Source organism: Hyperolius riggenbachi, chromosome 12, assembly GCF_040937935.1.
Source record: "Hyperolius riggenbachi isolate aHypRig1 chromosome 12, aHypRig1.pri, whole genome shotgun sequence".
Lineage (NCBI taxonomy): Eukaryota > Metazoa > Chordata > Amphibia > Anura > Hyperoliidae > Hyperolius > Hyperolius riggenbachi.
Window position 1 is genome coordinate 169,846,530 of NC_090657.1, and position 27,118 is coordinate 169,873,647.

General features: G+C 46.2%; 1 protein-coding gene across 8 annotated transcripts in view; it reads right to left on the reverse strand.

The window, feature by feature from the left end:
- The window catches only part of ZNF831 (zinc finger protein 831), a 298,501-nt gene that overhangs the window by 90,367 nt on the left and 181,016 nt on the right, over nucleotides 1-27,118 (reverse strand). For 5 of the 8 annotated variants that reach the window (XM_068262315.1, XM_068262314.1, XM_068262316.1 and 2 more), the window contains one exon: nucleotides 2,755-5,111. The exons of the other annotated variants lie outside the window; for them this stretch is intronic. In XM_068262315.1, the coding sequence (XP_068118416.1) occupies nucleotides 4,371-5,111 (741 nt within the window). In that variant the 3' untranslated portion in view covers nucleotides 2,755-4,370. Of the gene's footprint in view, nucleotides 1-2,754; nucleotides 5,112-27,118 lie in introns of those variants that run through there. 8 annotated transcript variants of the gene reach the window in all.

Consider the following 27,118-nt stretch of genomic DNA (forward strand, 5'->3'; position numbering starts at 1 on the left):
AATGAAGCAACCTTGAAGACTTCCCAGCCATCCAGCTTCAAACTTTATTACGAGTCACAAAATCTATCAAAATCGAGAGTGCCTCGTCTGCATGTCAGTTTTACATAAAGTACAAATGCCAGGAAGTAAATATATACAGAAGATAGCAATTCACATTGATTGTCATAAAGCTTCAAGCCGAAAAGACAACATAAATGCTTGTGAACGTCCTTCATGTGTAACAGGAAAGAGATCTTCATAAGGTAAACTGGCGTAAAATTAGGCCCTGATCAATAACGCAAAACAGAAAAATGTTTCATTGCTTGTTAGGGTCCCATTTTAAGATCCCAGCTGGACTCCATATCACCGTACTGATAAAATACGTTTCAGATGTTCCTTGACTTACAGAAGTAGCTTTTGTTATCAGAACATTTTGTTGTCAGAACAAAAGATCTAAGTTCGCTAAATTCTGATCTGCCAGGACTTTCTGGCTCCTCTAAGCAATGGGCTGATGCAGCAGTGCTGTGGTGACCCCACCTGGTGGTGAGGGTAGAAACACTATCCTTTGCTACTTACTGACACTGTTGGTCAGAGTTTGTTGGCTATTTCAGAAGGTAAGACATTGTTTGTGTAGACATTAGTCTGCAATGTCTGCAGGGTGGCCTGCAAATGATATGACACCCATAACAGCCTGCTAACCTACGATCTGCAGTATAAAGTATCATGTCTGCTGGTTCCAGAGAAGTCTATTTCCATTGAGTCCTGAACAATCACACCTGCTAGTAGCCAGATGTTGTTCCCAGCTGCCAGAGAAGCTGCTAATCCCTCCAGCCATTTAATTAAGCTGAATTGACTCAACAAGTACCTCTGCCTCCAGGCTTATGTGTAATCTTGTACCTGTCCCGGTCCTTCCTGCTCATTCCTGAGGATCCTACCAGTCCTTATCCTTCCTGCTCATTTCTGAAGACACTACAAGTTCTGATCCTTCCTGCTCATTCCTGAGGACCCTACAAGTTCTGATCCTTCCTGCTCATTTCTGAGGATCCTACCTGTCCTGGTCCTTCCTGCTCATTTCTGAGGATCCTACCTGTCCTGGTCCTTCCTGCTCATTTCTGAGGATCCTACCAGTCCTTATCCTTCCTGCTCATTTCTGAGGACCCTATATGTTCTGATCCTTCCTGTTTATTTCTGAGGACCCTATAAGTTCTGATCCTTCCTGCTCATTTCTGAGGACCCTACAAGTTCTGATCCTTCCTGCTCATTTCTGAGGATCCTACCTGTCCTGGTCCTTCCTGCTCATTTCTGAGGATCCTACCAGTCCTTATCCTTCCTGCTCATTTCTGAGGACCCTACAAATTCTGATCCTTCCTGCTCATTTCTGAGGACCCTAAAATTCTGGTCCTTCCTCCTCAGCTCTGAGGACCCAAACATCTAATTTCCAGCTCTCTCCAGCCTGACTCTGATCTATTTTGCGTACAAGATTCCTGACAGTTACAATCTCACCTGCAGGACCTTAGTGCTAAACCTGAGTCTCACCTGTCCATGTCCATTCTGTGCCGGTGTTGAATATGCCAACCTAGACAATCATCTTTAGTGGACTCAACATGGATAACTCTGTTAAACGTCCTTAATGGTAAGTGCAAATGGGCTGGCCCCGGAGGTTACCTTATACAGTAGCTATGTTTATATCTTAAAATGAGACCTCTAGTAATCATTTAAATGTATTTCATTATTAGTCAGACACCTAAATTGAACCAATTTACTTAAATCTACATTGTCACTGAAGTTACACTAGAAGAGTAAAACACTGTACCTACCACAAGATGCATAAAAATCTCAGTGGCCCTTACAACCAATACACCATCACAAAAACCATAAGGGAATGCAGAAAAAAAATACTGAAAACAATTTAGAGAAAGCTTGGAGTTTGTTATAAGCTATAGAGCTCAACAGATCACAAAATAAAGTTTGTCACTAACACCTACGATTCCTCATGTTTTGGGTAAGGAGATAGACAGAATTCAGCAAAAACTTCTGATATTATTTATCAACAGAGAGCCATACCTAGCCGACACTAAAAATATGGCTTTTTGACTAAGGAATTTTATAAACAGGACCTGTCTTAAAAAAAAAAAAATCAGATCATACTATTTTTAAAGTGAACTTGAGGTGAAAATAAACTGATGAGATAAACCATTGTATTTATCCTCCTACTCCTAAAAATGACTTTTTTTTAGACATCCAGGGATTTTACTTTATATTTAAACATTTAGAAAGTAGATTGAATATTTTGTTGTCTCTGCTCAGTTGCAGCCTATTAAGTGTCCCTAAATTAAAATACATGAACTATATTGACCCTTTTCTCTCTCCCTCTGCTCTCAGAAATATGTAGAAAAATGTATTCTGCCAGGAAAATTTTTATGGCTGTAATTAGCTTATCAGTGATGTTTACTATATTCCTGACAAGCTCATGACAAGACAGAAGTTGTCACTTACATCCTTAAAAATTAACTCTTTCAGGCAGCAAAACAAAACAAGTAAAACCAAGCTCATCGGAGCACAAGCTTCCAATCCCCGGCGTCTTTTTGCCACTTTCAACTGCCTGCTTAAACCCCCCCCCCCCCTCAGTTTCCTCCCTCTCTGCCACAGATTTAGCCACCCACTTCACCAACAAAATTGTCTCCATCCGCCAAGAAATATCTAATCTCCAATCTTCACCTCCCACCCCCTCCCAACCAGCTCCTCCTCCACCCTATCCTCCCCTCACAACCTTCACTCCTACTACCACCGAGGAAGTCAACCACCTACTGCAGACTTCCCATACCACTACTTCGCCCCTTGACCCTATCCCTTCTGATTTACTCCAGCCTCACTTCACGGAATTGGCCCCAGTCCTCACTACCCTGTTCAACCTCTCCCTATCCACAGGCACCTTCCCCTCAGACTTCAAGCAGGCCACTGTACTACCCCTGCTCAAGGCTTCCTATCCAGTCCAGAATCAAATTCAAGATACTGTGTCTGACCTACAAATCTGTCCACAAAACCTGTCCAACCTACATTTCCGATCTTACTCAGAGGTACACACCTAGCCGCTCACTCCGCTCTTCCAATGAACTTCGCCTAACCGCCCCCCGCATCACCCAGTCCCATGCACGCCTCCAGGACTTCTCAAGAGCTGCTCCAACACTATGGAACTCCCTACCTCCACCCATTAGGGCAGCCCCCTCCTTCAACATCTTCAAGAAAGCCCTCAAAACTCACCTTTTCACTCTGGCCTACTACCCCTCACAAGTGCTCTAAACCTACAGCTGAACTCTGGTCCCCTACCGTTCATGTCCTTACCTCTCCCTCTAGATTGTAAGCCTTTGGGCAGGGTCCTCCTCCTTTTGTGTCCTACCTGATCATGCACCTCCATTACTGTGAACCCATGCTATGCATCTGAGTGAACCTAACTTGCCTAATCTCCATGCTCAATCCAGTGACTGACTAAGCATTACCTTGTACTCATACTGTGCTGTGTGATCTGGTTTTCTATTATTCCTGTATTGTCATATTGCTGTATGTCACCCCTAAATATTGTCTGTAACCTAAATTAATGTTCAGCGCTGCGTAATATGTTGGCGCTTTATAAATACAATAAATAATAATAATAATAATAAAACAGCCTGGCTATATTTATGTTTAGTTCTGTGCATACACATGTTTATCTCATCATGTCACATGTCGCCTAGGGTACACTTTAAACATAAAGGGATCATCTCAGTTGCAGCATTTCCAGATATAACTGGGCTAAGCCCACAAGCACAAAACTTCTCAAGAAGGCTGCCAATGCCAAAATGGCAACATCTAAAAAGTTGCCCGGATTGTTTGGATAAAGAATGAAGGATCACCCCTTTTACTACTGATCCTCTGAGCACCACAGTAGAGAAACTAAAACTTGACAAGCATTTGCTACCAGAGGAACTGTATATTTCCTTTAAATGTTTAGGTATGCTGAAGGTCTGGTGATGCTAGGGTGGTTGTACCTATAATAAAGGTTAAGGCTTATGTGTACTTGTTAAAACTAGATTTCTATTTAACATTCTTTGAGATGTCCATCATTGTGTCCAGTCGGTGCTTCTGATGTTTTTTGCCCCTTTGTGTTCTTTCTTCTTACTTTAGAATTAGATGCTCTATAATTAGGTTAAACTAAATAAGAAACATTCTTATCCTGGCCAGAAAGCACTACAGACCAAAATCTTTTTAATGAATAGTTGTTGAGTTGACTAGGAAAGAAAGTTTAAATAAAATGATTTTTGTTTTGTAGACAGGAGGAGGAGGGCGATGGTTGTCCATTGGAAGGACCGGAGAGGAGAGATTACTGCTGTAATATCGTATATCATTATTCTGAGTCAATCTCTTTCAATCTCTATGTACAAGCGGCCCTCGTCGTCACTGCTGGTGTCACTGTACTCCACATGGGTTTGTTTCCTCATCGCTTCCAAGTTCACCTTCTTCTGAATTCTGATATCTTTCTGCTCGAGATTTGAAGTGTCACATTGGTTGTGGGATGTAATGTTCCTCGTGAAAGGCAATCTGTCACATTCTGTAGGTTTTCTCAAGTTCTGTGCATCTGACTTTGGATCTAAAGATCCACATCCACCAGTCATAAATTCCCTTGTGTTCTGTGAAGATGGACTTATTACAGCCTCTTTGGCATCTGTAAAAGTTCTGGGTTGGGGATCAGAACACGGCAAGAGAGACAAAGCACTGTTGTGTAAAGCAAAGTTGTGATTTAGCACTCTACTCTCTTCGCCCAAACTGTGTCCTATGGTTTTTGACCTCTGTAGTATCTTTCTCCCGTGTTTTTGGGGTGGGCCATCTACAAGATCTTGCTGTAGGTGGACTCGTTTGATTTCAGATGTTACTTGGTCAAACGTGGCCTCTTCATTACCAAGGCTGCTAGTACACGATTTCTGCCAGTTTAAGGAGATTATAGGGGGGATTTTTAGGCAGACAGACTCTTCGTGGACTTGTGACTTGTATTTTTCTTCTGGGATGACTTTGCAGTGAGGAGAAACCAATGATGATGTGTCAATTTTTAGGAATGTCTCCTCATTTGTTTGACCCTCTGCTCCCGCCCGACAGTCACCCTGGTGGAAACAAGACACATATTATTGAGATTTTTTCCCCACAAAATACAGCAAAGCTTTGAACACGTTACACTGAACTCAGCCAACATAGTCGAGCTCTAGAGACAAAACGACCACCACAGGGGCCTTCATATACATAATTTAGTGCATGTCACATTATTCACCACCTAACACACAACACATTATCAAACATTTCAAGTCCTGTAAATTACATTTTATCGTAAAGACGTGATCACCACAGGAGTCTTCATACACACAATTTAGTACATGTCACACTATTTGCCAATATTTTATTGTTCTGAATTTATGTGAACCTTTATTTCAAATAAATTGGCCAAACAGCCAACAAAGGAAAAAAATGTTGTTGCTTGAAAGCTATATGCCCCAAAATAGTGCAAGGTAAAAAGGTAAAAGAGGTTAAAAAGTCGAGACTTTTAGCAAAAAAGAATATGTCCTATTATATGTTGAAATTGACAAATATGAAGCTGACAAGTTACAGGAATCAGAACAAGATAACGGCAGCAGCTTTAAATGATTCATACACTGTAAACCTCACCCAGGCATATCTCAGCACTGCCAGAGGGATCCAGTGCAGGAAGTGACCATCTTACATCACATCTAAGGCTGGACCAGTTTTATGGAAAGTCCACATAGGGTGGTCCACCTGCTACCCATGGGATTGGCTGGACATGGAAGAGAGGTTCCTCCAGGCCAGTTTCTAGGGGCCGTGCAGCCGTGCGGCCGCCCTGAGCGCTATTGGGAGGGGGGTGCTGTAATGGAGGGGGGAGCCGCAGCCGCAGGGAAGGCAGCCTGACCTCTCCCTCCCTCCCTCTCCCCGGGCCGCTTTCCGTGCTCCCCCCTCGGAGTGCAGAGTCAGCGTGCAGGGAAGCGCTATACACAGCTACTCACCTCCCTGGTTCCAATCACCGCTCACTCGCCCCTGGTCTCCTCCTCTGAGCAGCCGCTGATACACACACTGCTTCCTGTTTAGCAGGAAGGCTCATATGCAATTCATTTTTTCTCCTGAGTTTTCTCCTTTTAAACCTGTCAATGAAATGTTTTTTAAGCCACCAGAAAGCAAGAAAATACTCAAAATAATTTAGACAGTACTTTTTCACCTACTTTTTGGTACTTTTTTAATTGAAAAGTGCTGGAAAGTTATTTTAAATCAAAGATGAAAAATTATCTCCTAGGAGAAAACTAAAGAGAATAAGTGAATTGCATATGGCCCAAGTGTGATAATATCACCTTGCAGAAAACTCAGGAGAAAAAATGAATGGACAATAGGCCAGGGTGTACTAACAGTCTTGTGACATAAGAACAGCTTATATGCCAATTTTAAAAAAATTGGTATGCCTCGGGATCTGCTGACCACCAGCTTTTACACTGCTACTACGGAATCTATCCTTTGCAGTCATCATCTGGTTTGCTGGCACAACGGCTAGTGATAGACATAAATTGCAAAGAATCATTAGTGATGCTGAAAAGATCATCAGATCGCCCCTACCACCTCTTAACCACTTTACCCCCGCTCGTACGGATTTCTCCGTCCCTTTTTCCATCCTTTAACCCCCAGGGACGGAGAAATCTGTACTTTCCGCGTTCCCGCCGCTGTCCGCGCTCCCGCTCGTAAACACGCCGCCCGCCGCTAGTAAACACGCCGCTGCCCGCTCGCCCGGAGATCAATGAACGGGAAAATCCATTCCCGTTCGTTGATCTAAGCCCCGCAATGATCCGCTGCTCTCCGATGAGCAGCGCGATCATTGTGAAAAGATACACACTTACCCAGCCTCCAAGTACTTCCTCCAAGCTTCCGGAAGGGCACTTGGAGGTCGCATTAAAACAAAAAGTTACTGTGGCCATCTTGTGGCCAAATAGTAAAACTACACCCTACACATTTTTCACATACAAATAAATTACTTTTACACAAAAAATTAACTCATTACCTCCCACACTCCCAATTTTTATTTTTTTTTTGTAATTAAAAAAAAATTAAAAAATGTACAATAAAAAAAAAATACATAAATAGTTACCTTAGGGACTGAACTTTATAAATATTTATGGCAGGAGGGTACAACACTGTTACTTTATAAACTGCGGGCTTGTAATTAGGGATGGACGCAAAACTGAAAAAAATGCACCTTTATTTCCAAATAAAATATTGGCGCCAAACATTGTGATAGGGACATCATTTAAACGGTTTTATAACCGGACAAAAGGGCAAATACATTTCATGGGTTTTAATTACAGTAGCATGCATTATTTAAAAACTATAATGGCCGAAAACTGAAAAATAATTAATTTTTTCCCACATTTTTCCTATTTTCCCATTAAAACACATTTAGAATAAAATAATTCTTGGCATAATGTCCCACCTAAAGAAAGCCTAATTGGTGGCAGAAAAAACAAGATATAGTTCATTTCATTGCGATAAGTAATAATAAAGTTATAGACAAATGAGTGGAAGGGGCGCTGAAAGGTGGTCAGGGGGTAAAACCCCTCAGTGGTGAAGTGTTTAAAGAGACTCTGAAGCGAGAATAAATCTCGCTTCAGAGCTCATAGTTAGCAGGGGCACGTGTGCCCCTGCTAAACCGCCGCTATAGCGCTGCTAAACGGGGGTCCCTTCATCCCCAAACCCCCCACTGCGACACTTGGTCGCAGACTTGGTCGCTCCTGGAGGCAGGGCTAACGGCTGCAGCCCTGCCTCCAGTCGCGTCTATCAGCGGCGCATCGCCGCCTCTCCCCCGCCCCTCTCAGTGAAGGAAGACTGAGAGGGGCGGGGGATAAGCGGAGATACGCGCTGACAGACGCGCGTGGGGCAGGGCTGCGGCGGTTAGCCCTGCCCCAACCAGGAAGCGCTCCCCCGCTGAAACGAGGGGATTTGGGGGTGAAGGGACTCCCGTTAAGCCGCGGGATAGCGGCGGTTTAGCAGGGGCACTGCTATCTATGAGGTCTGAAGCGAGATTTATTCTCGTTTCAGACTCTCTTTAAAGGACTCACGAGGCTAAATAGGTTAAAAAAGGTAATTACCGGCATGAAATATCAATGCGCAGCCGCACTCGCGCATATGCGGACTGCGCAGCCGGGGCTAGCTCCGTTGGCCATATTGGAAGAGGCAGGAGAGCCCGACCCGGTCTGTGGGGTCGGGACCGGCCCGGGGGGGACATTCAGCCGCGGGGACCTGGTGGAAAGACATGGAGGGCGCGGATGGCGTCCTCCGTGCATTGATATTTCATGCAGGTAATTACCTTTTTTAACCTATTTCGCCTCGTAAGTCCTTTAATATCCTCCACACTGCGAGGATGAGAAAGAGAGCCACTAGTATTTCCTGCGACCCCTCCCACCATAGCAGCTGCTTCTTCAAGCCCCTCCCATCTGGTCGTCGCTACAGAACTATCCTATCCAGAACCAGCAGGTGCAGGAACACCTTCTTCCCCCAAGCAGTTCTTCTGTTAAATGCAATCCACCCTGAATTTAAAGAGGAACTCCAGTGAAAATAATGTAATTAAAAAAGTGCTTCATTTTTACAATAATTATGTATAAATTATTTAGTCAGTGTTTGCTCATTGTAAAATCTTTCCTCTCCCCGATTTATATTCTGACATGTATCACATGGTGACATTTTTACTGTGGGCAGGTTATGTAGCTGCTGCTAGCTGTTTTGGCCGTTAGAGACATCTGTAAGAAGCTATTTCCTGTCTCTGAACATTGTTACATTGTGGCAGTTTGCCAGGAGCACCGGGGTCCTCAGAGCTTCTTGTGGGAGGGGTTCCACCACAATATCAGTCATACAGCGCCCCCTGATGGTCTGTTTGTGAAAAGCAATATATTTCTCATGTAAAAGGGGGTATCAGCTACTGATTGAGATAAAGTTAAATTCTTGGTTGGAGTTCCTCTTTAACCTCCTAGTCTGCACAACTCCCAGCCGCCCACTCCACATGCTGCCTCAATTGTATCTCTTCTGTAAATGTAACATGCTTTATTTCAAAGATGGAAATGTGTTGTTAATGTGTGTTAATGTTTTGTAAATGTAGCTGTAAATGTAACATGTACTGAATAGCTGTTAATGGTTCAGTACATCTGCATAGGCCATGTGAACTATAAGCAATTCCGAGTACGGCATCATCATACTTGGCGAATTTTCTTGATTCTGTCTTAATGATAACGCTCATGCTGAAGATTATGCTTAATCCCACCAAAAACCGACTTCTGTGTTTTGAATTTTCACAGCTGTTTCTAAAAGAAGTAAATATTGGGCAATTTTCTTAACTGATACACGTTACACTTATATAATCATTCATATGATGACATTCATTGTCAAGTTACTTTTCTGCTCTCAGACAACCATTGCCTGCCAGATACCATCACCAAACATACGGACAGTTCATCCATACAGACCAAACATATGCAAACATATGGAGGACAGTCCATCCATATAGACCGAACATATAGAGGACAGTACATCGTTATAGACCAAAAACATATGGACAGACCATCATTATAAACCAAACACACGGTCCATGGATATACAGTGGGATGCAAAAGTTTGGACAACCTTGTTAATCCTCATGATTTTCCTGTATAAATCGTTGGTTGTAACAATAAAAAATGTCAGTTAAATATATCATATAGGAGACACACACACAGTGATATTTGAGAAGTGAAATGAAGTTTATTGGATTTAACCATTTAGGCCACCTGGACGTGATCCTGACGTCCAGACTGCTGCTCACCTGCTGATGCAGAACCCCCCCTACCCCGGTAGCCTGGAGGTCAATGAACGGGAAAATGGTTAATTGATCTAAGTCCCCAGCAGAAAAACTGACGGTCTCTTATCAAAGACTGTGGTCGTTCTGAAGAAAAAAAAAAGTTTCCTGTCCTCTTCTCGCTTCCAGGAACCGAAAAAAATAAATAAATGTAGCCATCTTGTGGCCAAATAGTAAAACTACATCTACATACATTTTTCTATATATTAAACACACATTATTACATTTAAAATTAACTGTTTCCCACACCAAAAATTACCCAAATAATTTTTTTTAATGGAAAAAAAAAATGACAATTGAAAAGCAAAAAACAAAAACATAAATAGCTACATAAGGGTCTGAACTTTTTAAATATGCATGTGAATTGGGTATATTACAAACATTTTTTAAATTATAAACTTGTAAATAGTGATGGACGCAAAACTGAAAAAATGTACCTTTATTACCAAATAAAATATTGGCGCCATACATTGTGATAGGGACAAAATTAAAATGGTGCAATAACCGAGACAAATAGGGATATCAAATACGTAGGTTTTAATTATAGTAGCATGTATTATTTTAAAGCTATAATGGCCGAAAACTGAGAAATAATGATTTTTTTTCCATTTTTTTTCTTAATATTCCTGTTAAAATGCATTTAGAAAAAAATAATTTGGGCACCACAAAAAAAGAAATAAAATCAATATTTAGTAGAGATGGCCCGAACCGCTTGCCAGCGAACGGTTCCCGGCGACCTTCCGGTGGTTCAGGTTTGCGGAGAACTTTTCCGGAAGTTCGGTTCGCCCCCATAATGCACCATTATGGTCAACTTTGACCCTTTACATCACAGTCAGCAGGCACATTGTAGCCAATTATAATCAGGCTACACTCCCTCCTGGAGCCATTCCCCCCCCCCCCCCCCTTATAAAAGGCAGGCACCGTCGGCCATTTTACTCACTTGTGTGCCTGCAGTAAATAGAGAAGGGACAGCTGCTGCTGCTGCAGACTCTCATAGGGAAAGATTAGTTAGGCTCTTGTAGGCTTGTTAGCTTGCTCCTTGCTGATTCTTATTGCTAAAATAGCACCCCACAACAGCTCTTTTGAGAGCTAATCTTGTTCTTGTGATCTATTTTTTTTCTGTGTGTCCCACTGACACTTGTTTTGCATAGACAGCCTTGATAATTCATACTGTGTGTGTGTGTGTGTGTGTGTGTGTGTGCCACTGCCAGGCCAAGCACATTCAGTGACGACCTGTGTGTGTGACAGGTGCACATTGTAATACCTATTACTGCATATACCTACCTACCTGTTGTTCACAGTGCACTCACCTACCTACATACGTGAGTTGAGCGCACGCAATGTCACTGTGCCTGTCCGCTACCTGTCTGTGTGTGACAGGTGCACATTGTAATACCCATCACTGCATATACCTACCTGTTGTGTTCAGTGCACCCACCTCATCACTGCATATACTTACCTGTTGTATTCAGTGCACCCACCTACCTACGTGAGTGCACGCAGTGTGATATACCACTCCGTGCATACCTGTTAACTGCACCTGTGTTACTGCACATTGTATTAGTCAAGTCAGTGCATACCTTTCACTTTATCCCCCCCTCCCCGATATGGACACAACGGACAAAACAGGCAAGGGTAGAGGCAGACCCAGAGGAAGGCCACCCGGAAGGTCTGTGCAAGGTCGTGTTGATGTGATTTCATGCGGCCCTGGTCCAAAGTGCAGTGCTCAGAAGAAGGCACGTCCCATCAACTCCTAAGATTGTAAGGACGTGGTTGACTATTTAACACAGAACACCTCATCTTCCGCAGCCACCAGCGCTACCACAAGCACCACATCCGTTGCATTTGACACTTTGCAGGAGTTAATTGGTGGGGAATTAACTGATTCACAGCCATTATTGTTACAACCAGATGAAGGCGCTATGCAAGTTACACCACCTCATATGTCTGAGTTAGGCGACACTATGGGCGTAATGTGTGAGGAGTAACTGATGTTGGTGCAGTTTTGGAGGTGTCTGAGGCAAGCAAAGCTGGGAAGGATGATTATGATGATGATAATGATACGATTCCCACATGGGTTCCTAATAGGCAAGATGACCAAGGGGACAGTTCAGTGGGGGAGTCAGAGAGGAGTAGGAGGAGACGAGTTCCTGAAATAAGCAAAAGGGAGCTTGTCATCAGAAACAGCTGGTGGCAGTGTCCGGCACCATGTATCGCCACCTATGTACAGCCAGCCAACATGCCCTTCAATGTCAGCTGCTGATGCCACCATAGTGCCATCACCCGAGGGGGGCTCAGCGGTTTGGAAATTTTTTAATGTGTCTGCCTCAGATCGGAGCAATGCCATCTGTTCTCTCTGCCTCCAAAAATTCAGCCGTGAAAAGGTCAACACTCACGTAGGGACAAGTGCCTTACGAAGGAGAAAAGACACAAACTGCAATGGGAAGAGCACCTGAGCAAAAGCAGCACACAAAAGAAAAGCCACCCTCCTTCTCCTCTTCCTCCTTCAGGTGCAGCATCTTTAGCCGCTTTCTCCCTTGCACCTTCACAGCCACCCTCCTCCACTCCGCCTGTGTCCTTGAGCTCCTGCACAGCAGCCAGGTGTCTGTGAAGGAAATCTTTGAGCGGAAGAAGCCAATTTCTGCCAGCCACCCCCTTGCCTGGAGTCTGACAGCTGGTGTGGCGGAACTGTTAGCTCGCCAGCTGTTACCATACAAGCTGGTGGACTCTGAGGCCTTCCGATAATTTGTGGCCATTGGGACACCACAGTGGAAGATACCAGGCCACAATTATTTTTCTAAAAAGGCAATACACAAACTGTACTGTGAAGTTGAGAGGCAAGTGGTGTAATCTCTGGCACACAGCGTTGGGTCAAGGGACCACCTGACCACGGATGCCTGGTCTGCCAAGCACGGTCAGGGCAGGTACATAACTTACACAGCCCATTGGGTCAACCTGGCGACCGATGGCAAGCAGGGAGTACGTGGCTGTGCAGCAGACCAACTTGTGACACCTCCACGGCTTGCAGGCAGGCCTCCTGCCACCTACTCTCCTCCTGCTACATCCTCTTCGCTGTCGTCCTCCTCCTCCTTGGCTGAGTGGCACTTCAACTCTACTGGTGCTGCAATCTCCTCTCCAGCTACACAGCCCCATCTCTCCAGGGCCTATGCTCCATGCCAGGTACGACAGTGTCACGCCATATTAGACATGTCTTGCTTCAAAGCGGAGAGTCACACCGGTCCAGCTCTCCTGGCTGCTCTTAACAAACAGGTGGATCAGTGGCTGACCCCGCACCAGCTGGAGATCGGCAACGTGGTGTGTGACAACGGCAGCAATCTCATTTCCACGTTAAATTTGGGAAAGCTGACACATGTACCCTGCAAGGCACATGTGCTGAATCTAGTCATTCAAAGATTTGTGTCAAAGTACCCAGGCTTAGAGGACATCTTAAAGCAGGCCAGGAAGTTGTGTGGGCATTTCAGGTGGTCTTACACGGCCATGGCACGCTTTGCGGACATTCAACGGAGAAAAAACTTGCCGGTGAGACGCTTGATATGTGATAGCCCGACTCGCTGGAATTCGACCCTGGTCATGTTCTTTCGTCTGCTAGAACAGGAGAAAGCCGTCACCCAGTACAATTACAGTAGAAGGACACAATCTGGGGAGATGGGGATGTTCTGGCCCCCGAACTAGACACTGATGTGAAATGCATGCAGGCTCATGCGGCCATTTGAGGAGGTGACCAACCTGGTGAGACGCAGTGAAGGCACCATCAGCGACTTGATCCCATACACTTATTTCCTGGAGCGTGCCGTGCGTAGAATGGTAGATCAAGCTGTGGAGGAGCGGGAAGAGAAACCATTACGGCAGGAACAGCTGTGGGAGCAATTTACATCAGAATCAGATGTTTCCTCAACACCTGCGGCAGCACAGAGGGGGGAGGAGGAGGAAGAGTCGTGTGGGGAAGAGGAGTCAGACTGGGATGATGAGGAAGGTGTTTCTTTGGAGGAGGAGGAGGCGGCGGCAGAAGAACAACCGCAGCAGGCGTCGCAGGGGGCTTGTGCTGCTCGACGTTCCCATGGTATTGTTCGTGGCTGGGGGAGGACGTCACTGAGGAAGAGTAAGTGGAGATGGATAGTACGTCTGCATCCAACTTTGTGCAGATGTCATCTTTCATGCTGTCCAGCCTGTTGAGGGACCCACATATAAAAAAAACTCAAGGGGAATGAGCTGTACTGGGTGGCCACGCTACTAGACCCTCGGTATAGGCACAAAGTGCTGGACATGTTACCAACTCACCAGAAGGCAGAAAGGTTGCAGCACATGCAGAACAAGCTGGCAACTATGCTTTACAATGTGTTTAAGGGTGATGTCACCGCACAATGCAATAAAGGTACCACTGCCAGTAATCCTTCTCCCATGTCCACGCAGGCAAGGACAGGACGCTCCAGCGATCTCATGGTGATGTCGGATATGCGGACATTCTTTAGTCCACCGCCTCGCCTCAGTACTTCCGGATCCACCCTCCACCAACGCCTTGACCGGCAGGTAGCCGACTACCTGGCCTTAAGTGTGGATGTAGACACTGTGAGCAGCGATGAACCCTTGGACTACTGGGTGCGCAGGCTTGACCTGTGGCCAGAGCTGTCCCAATTTGCCATCCAACTTCTGTCTTGCCCTGCCTCAAGCGTCCTGGTCACTCACTGCTGCTCCAGTCCCCTGCAGTCAGCTAGTTTCGTTTTTGCCAACCTCGGGGTCGATGGGCTGCATTGCGTACATTTTCACGCATTCCCGCTGGTGCAGGAACATTAAGGCATACGTTTTTATACGTAAGTGGTGCAACGCGTACAATTTTACGCATTGCACCTCTGACGCGTAAAAACGTATGCATTAATGTTTCTGTACCAGCGGGAATGCGTGAAAATGTACGCAATGCAGCCCGCCGACCCCGAGGTCAACAAAAATGAAACTAGCTGGCAGCAGGGGACTGGAGCAGCAATGAGTGACTACAAAGGCACAGAATGGCTGCATGGGGCTGGTAGAAGCCCCAGGTAAGTGAAACTCATTTTTTTTTTTTTGCCTGACGATTCCTTTAAACAATTATTGCACACATTCTTTAAATCCAATAAACTTAATTTCACTTCTCAAATATCACTGTGTGTGTCTCCTATATGATATATTTAACTGACATTTTTTATCATAACAACCAACGATTTATACAGGAAAATCATGATTCACAAGGTTGCCCAAACTTTCGCATCCCACTGTAGACAAAACATACGGACAGTCCATCCATATAGACCAAACATAAGGACATTATATCCATATAGACCAAACACACAGACAACTCAACGATGTAGACCAAACATACACACAGGTCATCCATATAGAGCAAACATGCGGACAGTCCACCCATATAGACCAAACACATAGACAGCCCATTGATATAGACCAGTGATCTGCAAACTTGGCTCTCAAGCTGTTAAGGAACTACAAGTCCCACAGTGCATTTGCCTTTATGAATCATGTGTGGCTGTCAGACTCCTGCAATGCATTGTGGGACTTGTAGTTATTTAACAGCTGGAGAGCCAAGTTTGCAGATCAGACCAAACATACGGACAGTCTATCCATATAGACCAAACATACGGACAGTCTATCCATATAGACCAAACATACGGACAGTCTATCCATATAGACCAAACATACAGACAGTCCATTGATCTAGACGAAACATAAGGCCAGTCCACCGATATAGACCAAACCTAAGGACAGTCCACCGATATAGACCAAACCTAAGGACAGTCCACCGATATAGACCAAACCTAAGGACAGTCCACCAATATAGACCAAACCTACGGAAGGTACATCCATATAGACCAAACATACGGATGGTACATCCATACAGACCAAACATACGGACGGTACATCCATATAGACCAAACCTATGGACGGTACATCCATATAGACCAGGGGTCTCAAACTCAATTTACCTGGGGGCCGCAGGAGGCAAAGTCAGAATGAGGCTGGGCCGCATAAGGAATTTCACAATCGCGGTGCATCGCCGCCTCTGCCCGCTCCTCTCACTCTTCCTTCACAGAGAGGGGCGGGGAGAGGCGGCGATCAGTTCGGCAATTGACGTTCCAGGAAATGCCAGCGGATTGCCCCCCGGGCGATTTAGGGGCTCTGCAGCAGATTACTTGGGAGCACTGAAGCGAACTATAAGGAAGCTTTTGCTGGCGAGGGCCACAAAATATTGTATCGATGGCCTCAGTTTGAGACCCCTGATATAGACCAAACATACGGACGGTACATCCATATAGACCAAATATACACACGGTACATCCATATAGACCAAACATACAGCTGGTACCTCCATATAGACCAAACATACACACAGTTACATCTATATAGACCTAACATACAAACAGTACATCCATATAGACCCGCTGAAATGTCAGTGGCCAGCCACCAAGGCTCTCTGCGACGGGCCATGTTTCTAGGCACAACTTTCTGTGAATGCAGCTCCATAAAACATTCTCTATAAACCTATTTTACATGAAGAAACGTGAAAATGACACACAAAGTCTCATGAAAACTGTTTTCAATTTATTCTGATCTTAGAGCCCTCCTGGAAGATGTGAACTTGTTGCATGCGAGATTCTAAACGCACCCAATTATGTTTGTGGTTGGAAATAGTGTTGGGCGAACAGTGTTCGCCACTGTTCGGGTTCTGCAGAACATCACCCTGTTCGGGTGATGTTCGAGTTCGGCCGAACACCTGACGGTGCTCGGCCAAACCGTTCGGCCATATGGCCGAACTAAGAGCGCATGGCCGAACGTTCCCCGAACGTTCGGCTAGCGCTGTGATTGGCCGAACGGGTCACGTGGTTCGGACCCGAACGCGCTCTGATTGGCCGAACTGTCACGTGGTTCGGGTAAATAAATACCCGAACCACGTCATATCTCCGCCATTTGTCTGTGGGTTTAGCTTTGGGTAGGCAGGCAGGGTAGTTCGCGCTCCAGCCACGCTAGCCAGGGTCCCCCCCAGTCATTGTGTGTCGCTGCTGGGAATAGTAGTACACCGCTCGCTCAGCATTCTGTTTACTGCCACTCTGTGTACCTCGCTCAGCCACACTATATAGCATTCTGTTTACTGCCACTCTGTGTCTGCTGGGAATAGTAGTACACCGCTTGCACAGCCACACTATATAGCATTCTGTTTACTGCCACTCTGTGTACCTCGCTCAGCCACACTATATAGCATTCTGTTTACTGCCACTCTGTGTCTGCTGGGAATAGTGGTACACCGCTCGCTCAGCCACACTATATAGCATTCTGTTCACTGTTCTGTGTCTGCTTGGAATAGTGGTACACCGCTCGTTCAGCCACACTATATAGCATTCTGTGTACTGTTCTGTGTCTGCTGGGAACAGTAGTACACCGCTCGTTCAGCCACACTATATAGCATTCTGTGTACTGTTCTGTGTCTGCTGGGAACAGTAGTACACCGCTCGCTCAGCCACACTATATAGCATTCTGTTCACTGTTCTGTGTCTGCTGGGAATAGTGGTACACCGCTCGCTCAGCCACACTATATAGCATTCTGTTCACTGTTCTGTGTCTGCTGGGAATAGTGGTACACCGCTCGCTCAGCCACACTATATAGCATTCTGTTTACTGTTCTGTGTCTGCTGGGAATAGTGGTACACCGCTCGCTCATCCACACTATATAGCATTCTGTTCACTGTTCTGTGTCTGCTGGGAATAGTGGTACACCGCTCGCTCAGCCACACTATATAGCATTCTGTTCACTGTTCTGTGTCTGCTGGGAATAGTGGTACACCGCTCGCTCAGCCACACTATATAGCATTCTGTTCACTGTTCTGTGTCTGCTGGGAATAGTGGTACACCGCTCGCTCAGCCACACTATATAGCATTCTGTTCACTGTTCTGTGTCTGCTGGGAATAGTGGTACACCGCTCGCTCAGCCACACTATATAGCATTCTGTTCACTGTTCTGTGTCTGCTGGGAATAGTGGTACACCGCTCGCTCAGCCACACTATATAGCATTCTGTTTACTGTTCTGTGTCTGCTGGGAATAGTGGTACACCGCTCGCTCATCCACACTATATAGCATTCTGTTCACTGTTCTGTGTCTGCTGGGAATAGTGGTACACCGCTCGCTCAGCCACACTATATAGCATTCTGTTCACTGTTCTGTGTCTGCTGGGAATAGTGGTACACCGCTCGCTCAGCCACACTATATAGCATTCTGTTCACTGTTCTGTGTCTGCTGGGAACAGTAGTACACCGCTCGTTCAGCCACACTATATAGCATTCTGTGTACTGTTCTGTGTCTGCTGGGAACAGTAGTACACCGCTCGTTCAGCCACACTATATAGCATTCTGTGTACTGTTCTGTGTCTGCTGGGAACAGTAGTACACCGCTCGTTCAGCCACACTATATAGCATTCTGTTCACTGTTCTGTGTCTGCTGGGAATAGTGGTACACCGCTCGCTCAGCCACACTATATAGCATTCTGTTCACTGTTCTGTGTCTGCTGGGAACAGTAGTACACCGCTCGTTCAGCCACACTATATAGCATTCTGTGTACTGTTCTGTGTCTGCTGGGAACAGTAGTACACCGCTCGTTCAGCCACACTATATAGCATTCTGTTCACTGTTCTGTGTCTGCTGGGAATAGTGGTACACCGCTCGCTCAGCCACACTATATAGCATTCTGTGTACTGTTCTGTGTCTGCTGGGAACAGTAGTACACCGCTCGTTCAGCCACACTATATAGCATTCTGTTCACTGTTCTGTGTCTGCTGGGAATAGTGGTACACCGCTCGCTCAGCCACACTATATAGCATTCTGTTCACTGTTCTGTGTCTGCTGGGAATAGTGGTACACCGCTCACCCGTCACTGTATAGCATTGTGCTCTGTGTCGCTGCTGGGAATAGTGGTACTGTATAGCATTTCTGTACTGCCACTGTACTGCTGCCAGTCAGCGTGTACTGTAAGGATAAGTGAAATGAGGAAGAAATCCGGTGAAAGAGGGAGGGGCAAGGGAAGAGGTGTTTCCCCTGACGGTTCACGTACAGGCCACAGGGGAGCACCCAAGAAAACCCACTCAATACCACCCATGTTGTCCAGGACAACAACCCTCACAAATCCAAAAGAACAGGACCAGATAATTACTTGGATGACCTCTCAAGCGTCCAGCAGTGGGTTAAGCAGCACCAGCACATCACGCACGAGGTCCGAGTCCTCAGCCAGTTACAAGGAGCCAGTGGGCACAAAGCTGACACAACCGGCAGCGACACCACGCACACAACTGCCAGATAACCAGTCCGATGAATTACCTCAGGACACAATGGGGTATTCGCAGGAGCTATTCCCAGCCCAACAAACTTCCACCTTTCAAAGGTCAATGGAGGAACAGCCAGAAATGTTGTGCCTGGATTCACAACCGTTAACTGTGGGAAATGTACCGCGCACTGAAATACGAGGCGAGTCCGAAGAGGACTCGGAAACCCAAATCCCAGAGCAATTTGGGCAGGAGGGGTTGCAATTGCAGGAGGTCGGCCGACAAGATCTGGAAGACGACGTTGGAGTGTGCTGCGCAGAGGTTGTTGTGGGGAGCTCTACTCCACGGCGGTGGCCCACAATGACATATGACGAGTTTGAGGAGATGGAAGAGGAGGGTATGGACAATGTGGACAGAGACCCAGATTTTGTTTGTGAACGAGAACATCGCCGTCGTAGCAGCAGCACAGATGAGTCTGTTGAAGAACACACTGCTGCACGAGTTCGCCTTGTGCCACAAGGTAGGCGGCGCGCAATTTCAGGCACCACAAGCGTGGAAGTTCAAGTGAGAGGCAAAAGAGGAGCAAACAGAAATCGCCAGCAAGGAGGCAGGTGCTCCAAAGTCTGGGCTTTCTTTGAAGACTGCACTGAGGATGTTACCATGGCGATTTGCAAGGTGTGCAAGACCCGCCTGAGCAGGGGGAAAAATATTAACAACCTCTCCACCACCAGCATGAGCCGTCACATGCTATCCAAACATCCCACTCTTTGGGCAAACGCGTCAGGACAGGGTACCAGAAACAACACTGCCTCCCTTGGGTTCACCAGACCCGCCTCAGCAGCAGCAGTAGCCCAGCCATTGCGTGGTTCACAACATTCACAAACATCAGACGACGCTGACACTGTCACTTTCCGGAGTAGTGCTCTTGAGGTCTCCCAGTGTTCATCAAACACAACAACCAACAGCCCTTCCGTGTGCAGCGCTACGGTTCAGTTGTCTGTGTCGGAGATGTTTGAGCGCAAGAGGAAATTGCCAGCAAATGACCCCCGGGCCGTGGCAGTAACAGCCAGCATAGCCAAGCTTCTGGCCTGCGAAATGCTGCCATATCGATTGGTGGAGACAAACAGCTTCAAGGGCATGATGTCAGTGGCCATCCCACGTTACGTGGTTCCCAGCCGCTACCACTTTGCACGCTCTGCAGTGCCTGAGTTGCATGAGCACGTGGTCAGCAAAATAACCCGAAGCTTGAAGAATGCCGTTGCCTGCAAGGTTCACCTCACCACTGACACCTGGACGAGTGCGTTCGGCCAGGGTAGATACATCTCCCTTACCGCGCACTGGGTGAACCTTGTGGAGCCTGGCAGCGATTCCTCACCTGCTACGGCACGGGTGTTGCCCACGCCACAAACAGCTGCACCGCCGTCCCTCCCACTGGATAACAGCAGCACCTACCTCTCTGACTCCTTCTCCTCCAACGCATCTCAAAGCTGTACCTCATCCGGAAACGCTAACCCAGCAGCAGTAGGATCGTGGAAGCAGTGCAGCACAGCTGTTGGCATGCGTCAGCAAGCGTTGCTGAAGCTAATCTGCCTTGGGGATAAGCAGCACACAGGGGAGGAAATTTGGAGGGGAATAAAGGAACAGACGGATTTGTGGCTGGCACCGCTGGACCTGAAACCGGGCATGGTTGTGTGTGATAATGGGAGTAATCTCATTCGCGCTTTAAGGTTGGCTAAGCTGACACACATCCCTTGCCTGGCGCACGTGATGAACCTAGTAGTTCAGCGGTTCCTGAGGACATACCCAGGCGTGCCCGATCTGCTGTTGAAGGTGCGTCGAGTGTCCAAACATTGTAGAAATTCCAGTACTGCTTCGGGGGCACTCGCCAAGATGCAGGAGCGCTTCAATCTCCCCCACCATCGCTTGCTGTGTGATGTCCCTACGCGCTGGAATTCTACGCTGCACATGCTAGCCCGCTTTTGCGAGCAGAAGAGTGCAGTGGTCCAGTACATGACGGCGCAGTACCGAGGCGCATCCGGCCAGCTGCCAAGCTTCTGTGGATCCGATTGGGCCAACATGTTGGACCTCTGCCAAGTCCTCCAAAATTTTGAGCAATCCACGTTGCTTGTGAGCAGTGACAACTCTTCAGTCAGCATTACCATACCACTGCTGTGTTTACTGAAGAGGTCGATGTTAAAAATCAAGGAAACAGCTGTCATGATGCAACTGGGGGAATCTGAAGGAGAAAACGATCAGCGTGATGGTACCAACATCAGGCCATCCGCCTCAGGGAACGCTGGCCCCAGCAGCTATGACGAAGAAGAGGAGGAGGAACAGCTGGAGTTGGAGCAGGAATTTCATGCCACCACTGACGAGGGCCAGAGCGGTGCACGTTGGACTTCCACAATTCAACGCGAATGGTCAGCAGAAGCAGACCAGGAGGAAGGTGACGACTATGATGCATCACAACAACTATCACAACGCTCACAAGAGGATGATGAGGATTCTGGTAGGACTCTGGCACACATGGCTCAATTCATGCTAGACTGCATTGAACGTGACCCACGCATTGTGCGCATTCTGGACAACACCAATTACTGGGTTTATACCCTTCTGGATCCACGGTACAAACACAATGTTCCAAAACTGCTTGAAGAAAGAGTCAGACAGGTCAAAATGGAAGAATACCAGCAGGCCCTTGTGGAGACTTTAGAGAGGAGATTGACATCCTCCCCCTCCTCTAGCCAGTTGTACGCAGACAGACTGACTTCCGCAAACCCAGGACGACCAGGAGGGCAGCAAACAACGCAAGCCGCAGCTAGTACCCAAAAGGGAATGGTATCGGCAGTGTCCTTGGAGTGGGAAAATTTTCTGACACCCATGCAGCCGCAGCCCACTGAACAGCAAGCGTGCAGATCCACCTCCAACACCGATCGCCTGGAGAAGATGGTCAAGGACTACATGTCAGATGGCGTAGCTGTGTCGAACCATCCATCTGCACCCTTCAACTATTGGGTATCGAAGCTAGACACCTGGCACGAACTGGCAATGTACGCAATAGAGGTGCTGGCTTGCCCGGCAGCCAGCGTTATGTCGGAACGCTGTTTCAGTGCTGCCGGAGGCATCGTCACAGATCGGCGTATCCGCCTCTCTACAGACAATGCAGACCGTCTGACTCAAATTAAAATGAATCAATCCTGGATTGGAAATGACTACGCAACACTCCAGGACCCCAACCAAGTAACATGACCAATGAACATCTGGGATGGTGTTGCGTTTCCGGGCCCTGTTTATTGAACCTCTCATCTGTATTACATTTATGACTGCATGGCGGCAAAAAGCATTGCTGCTATATCCGCACGCTTTTTGTCCACATGCAAGGCCTGGGTTGTTGTGTCTCACAAAGCGTGGCCTTCTCCTCCTGCGCCTGCTCCTGTTCCATCACGTCTGCTGCTGCTGGGTTAGCGTTGCCGCGTGGTCCCTGTTTATTGAACCACTTATCTTTATTACATTTATGACTGCATGGCGGTACAAAGCATGCTATCCGCACGCTTCTTGCCCTCATGCAAGGCCTGGGTTGTTGTGTCTCACAAAGCGTGGCCTTCTCCTCCTGCGCCTCCTCCTGTTCCATCACGTCTGCTGCTGCTGGGTTAGCGTTGCCGCGTGGTCCCTGTTTATTGAACCACTTATCTTTATTACATTTATGACTGCATGGCCGTACAAAGCCTGCTATCCGCACGCTTCTTGCCCTCATGCAAGGCCTGGGTTGTTGTGTCTCACAAAGCGTGGCCTTCTCCTCCTGCGCCTGCTCCTGTTCCATCACGTCTGCTGCTGCTGGGTTAGCGTTGCCGCGTGGTCCCTGTTTATTGAACCACTTATCTTTATTACATTTATGACTGCATGGCGGTACAAAGCCTGCTATCCGCACGCTTCTTGCCCTCATGCAAGGCCGGGGTTGTTGTGTCTCACAAAGCGTGGCCTTCTTCTCCTCCTGCGCCACCCTCCTCCTGTTCCATCACGTGTGCTGCTGCTGGGTTAGCGTTACCGGTCCCTTTTCCTGGAACCTCTTATATGTATTACATTTATGACTGCATGCCGACAAAAAACATGTTACCTGTGCAAAGAAAACAGACATTTCCCGCATTTAAAAGACAGTTTTCCCTTTGAAACTTTAAAATCGATTTTCTCAAAAACTATAAGCTCTTTTTGCTAATTTTTTTTTCCTCTTGTACCCACTCCCAAGGTGCACATACCCTGCAAATTTGGGGTATGTAGCATGTAAGGAGGCTTTACAAACCACAAAAGTTCGGGTCCCCATTGACTTCCATTATGTTCGGAGTTCGGGTCGAACACCCGAACATCGCGGCCATGTTCGGCCTGTTCGGCCCGAACCCGAACATCTAGATGTTCGCCCAACACTAGTTGGAAAGCAGCAGTTATGGGAAGGTGAATAGAATGTGTGTAAAATTGGGGTCTTTCCTCACACCCCTGCTAGGCTTTATGGTATTATCCAAAAGAAGAGCAACATGTGGACACAATTAACATTCTCGGGATGGACAAAATACTAGAACTTTTCACTTCATATTTGAATTGAAAGTGGTTTACAGTGTCCAAATTACACCTCATGCCTTATGTTGGGTGTGTATACTTTATTTGAATATAAGTGCAAGGAAAACCTATGAAGATAATGCGCTACGATGGCAGGAAGATACACATGTGTATGATTTATGATCACATTCGTTGCCATGACATAATTGGCCATTTGCTCCCTTCAGTCATTGGAGCAGCACATTGTGATATTTCTAATTATTGTTAATTGCTCTTTCTAGATATCTCTACAAACCATACCAACAAGAGCCCTCTTCATTGGATCCCAAACACAATGGCATCAGTAACACCACAGCCCACTGTGGTTCTATTTATAGCATATGAACAAGAACAGCTTCCTAAATTAAAGATGAATTGTAGTGAAAATAACATAATGAAAAAAAATGTTGTTTTTTTTTAACAATATTCATTTACAGATTATTTAGCCAGTGTTTGGCTATTGTAAAATCTTTCCTCTCCCTGATTTACAATCTGAAATGTATCACTGGTGGTGACATCTTTACTGCTGGCAGGTGCATCCCCTGCATTTCCCAGCAGTGAAGCAGCTGACATCATTCTGGGCCACTAGTAACCACAATTGTAGATTCGATTTTTATATAACAAAAGCACCAAAGTCCCTTATAAATGCACATATAGAATTTGCCATTAATAATAATAATAATAATAAAATAGTGCTGTCTTTACTTCCTTCCTTCACTCCTGGTTTATTTTCCCTCTTTCCAACCTCTTCATACTATATACTTTAAACTTATTCTAGCCCATACATTCCACACAATAGACTATGTTGGCTTATTAGCCCCTCTCGCAACTTGCTAAGCAACTATATAGTCCTCCCTCCCCATACACTACTCCCCTTTGTGAGTAAACTGTTATCACCCCCTAATCACACTGGCGGTTAGGCCACGTGGGGTTCTAAATATTAGCAATAAGGGGATTAGTTCCACCCGGCCTTTATGGTTTTATGAATGGGTGGTTCTGGACTCATTATACAATTGTCATAAGTCGCTTCACATCCCACCTCACCCAATTAGATTGAAAGATAAATGATTCCTGCGGATTCAAAGGTTTTGTAATGCTGGCTGTGATGCAGGCTATGAAGTGTACACTGAATATACGATAATTGAGGTAAGATGGTCAACTGAGGTCATACACAAAGTCAGAGATATGCGGTACACAGGGACTGAGGCAGAGCAAGGTCAAAAACAGACTAGGATCATACACTGGTAATCAGATGGCTAAAGTACAGTAGGCTAAGACAGGTGCGAAAACGTTATACAGGCCAAAGTCATACACATAGGTCAGATGTCAGTCGTATTGGAAGGATCAAACAGGAGCGAAGTCAGGGACAGGCTGAGTCATACACAGATATCAGATGGCAGTAATGCAGAGGGGCTAGGCAGATTCGAGGTCAAGAGGCAGGCAAAGGTCGATACACAGAATAATATGCAATATTACAATAATACAATACTGACTGACTAGAGTACATATATATATCGTGCTGATGCACAATATATGACATATGTAGCTCTCCGGAACTTTAACTAGACTAAGTAGTAAAGCAAGGCCCAGCACTCAGAGAACTGAAAGCTATAATGGACAGTGAGTAACTGAATGCCCAAGGTTTATATAACCGGAATAGAGCACAGGCCATGCCCCCAGGAAAATCAGACCAATCAGCACAGCAACATCCCTGCAACAAGTGTCAGCTGACCACAGGAAAAAGCTGACACACTTCAGACACGCCTCCTTAACCTATAAAGGCAGTTCTGAGCTGTGCACATCCTCCTAGAGAGACTGCCAGAAACACAATGACCCACATCTACAGGGGAGCCGGGGATGCGACCAACCAAAGAGTAAGCTTCCTCCAGCTGCTCAGAGCAGCCTCCAGAGACAACACCAGGTAAGTTTGTTACATTAAGGGAGGGGTGGATTTCGGACACTCCCTACCTGGCTTATCAGGATGTTGACAAAGAAATTCCTGAATTCATTCATTGGCATGGGCTTGCCGTACAGGAACCCAACTTCTCTCCTCTGGGCCATAACCTTTCTAATCTACCAAGTATTGTAGAGAAGTACGAAACTTCTCATACTCAGGTTCCCTTATCCACCACAATTGGGGGAGGGGGATCAGAAGAAGAAACATTGGCTTTTGGTTTCAATAAAGAGACATGAAATGACCTCACTCCTCTCATGGACCAAGGTAAAGTCACCCAATATACTACATCATTAATTATTTCAGCCACAGGAAAAGGACCAATATATTTGGGGCCTAACTTAACAGATGGTTGGCGAAGAGGAATGTTGCGAGTGGAAATCCAGACAAGATCTCCTGCTGAAAATGTATATTCTGGAGATTGATGGCAATCAGCATAAAGTTTCTGCTGAGATACTGCTTTTTCTAAATTCTCTCTGACCTGAGCCCAAACTGTCTGCATCTGAGAGATCCATTCTTCTAAAACTGGGTGTGAAGAATGAGAAGTAAAGAAGGAGGTGAACTTAGGACTCTGGCCCGTGACTACCTGGAATGGCGACAGTTTGGTGGAAGAACTGGGAATTGATTGTTAAAAGCAAATTCTGCAAAGGGCAAAAACTTAAGCCAAGTCTCCTGACGGTCAGACACGAAACACCTGAGATACTGTTCTAAGGACTGATTCGTCCTTTCCGTCTGGCCGTTGGTCTTAGGATGGAAGCCTGATAAAAATGATAACGCAATTCCCAATTGAGAACAAAATGATTGCCAGAATCGAGAGACAAACTAAACTTCCCAGTCAGACACAATGTTCTCTGGAATACCATGTAATCGAACAATATGCTCAATAAATAATTCTGCCAACTCCTTTGCAGAAGGCAATTTATATAGAGCAGTGGTCCTCAAACTAAGGCCCGCGGGCCGAATGTGGCCCCCTGAGGCTTTTTTACCGGCCCCCCACACACAAAATATTAGTATTAGTATTACTTATAGATGTGGTCAGCTACATCTTTAAATATTGGTGGTCCACATATAGAATAGCAGTGCTGGCACCACTCATCCACATGGAAGCCAGAAAGCAGTAATTTTGCTTGTTTCCAATCAAATTCCACATCAGGTGACACTGCTGTCCAATTAGACTTCAGGTTGTCACCTGAGTATGCTTCACTGTCTGGACCGAAAAGACATAACTTTATGTATACTCCGGCCCCCCAGCAGTCTGAAGTATGTTGACCCGTCCCTTGACCCAAAACGTTTGGGGACCCCTGATATAGAGGAACGAAATGAGCCATCTTACTGAATCGGTCCACGACTATCCAAATGACGCTCATACCACCGGAAGAAGGCAAAT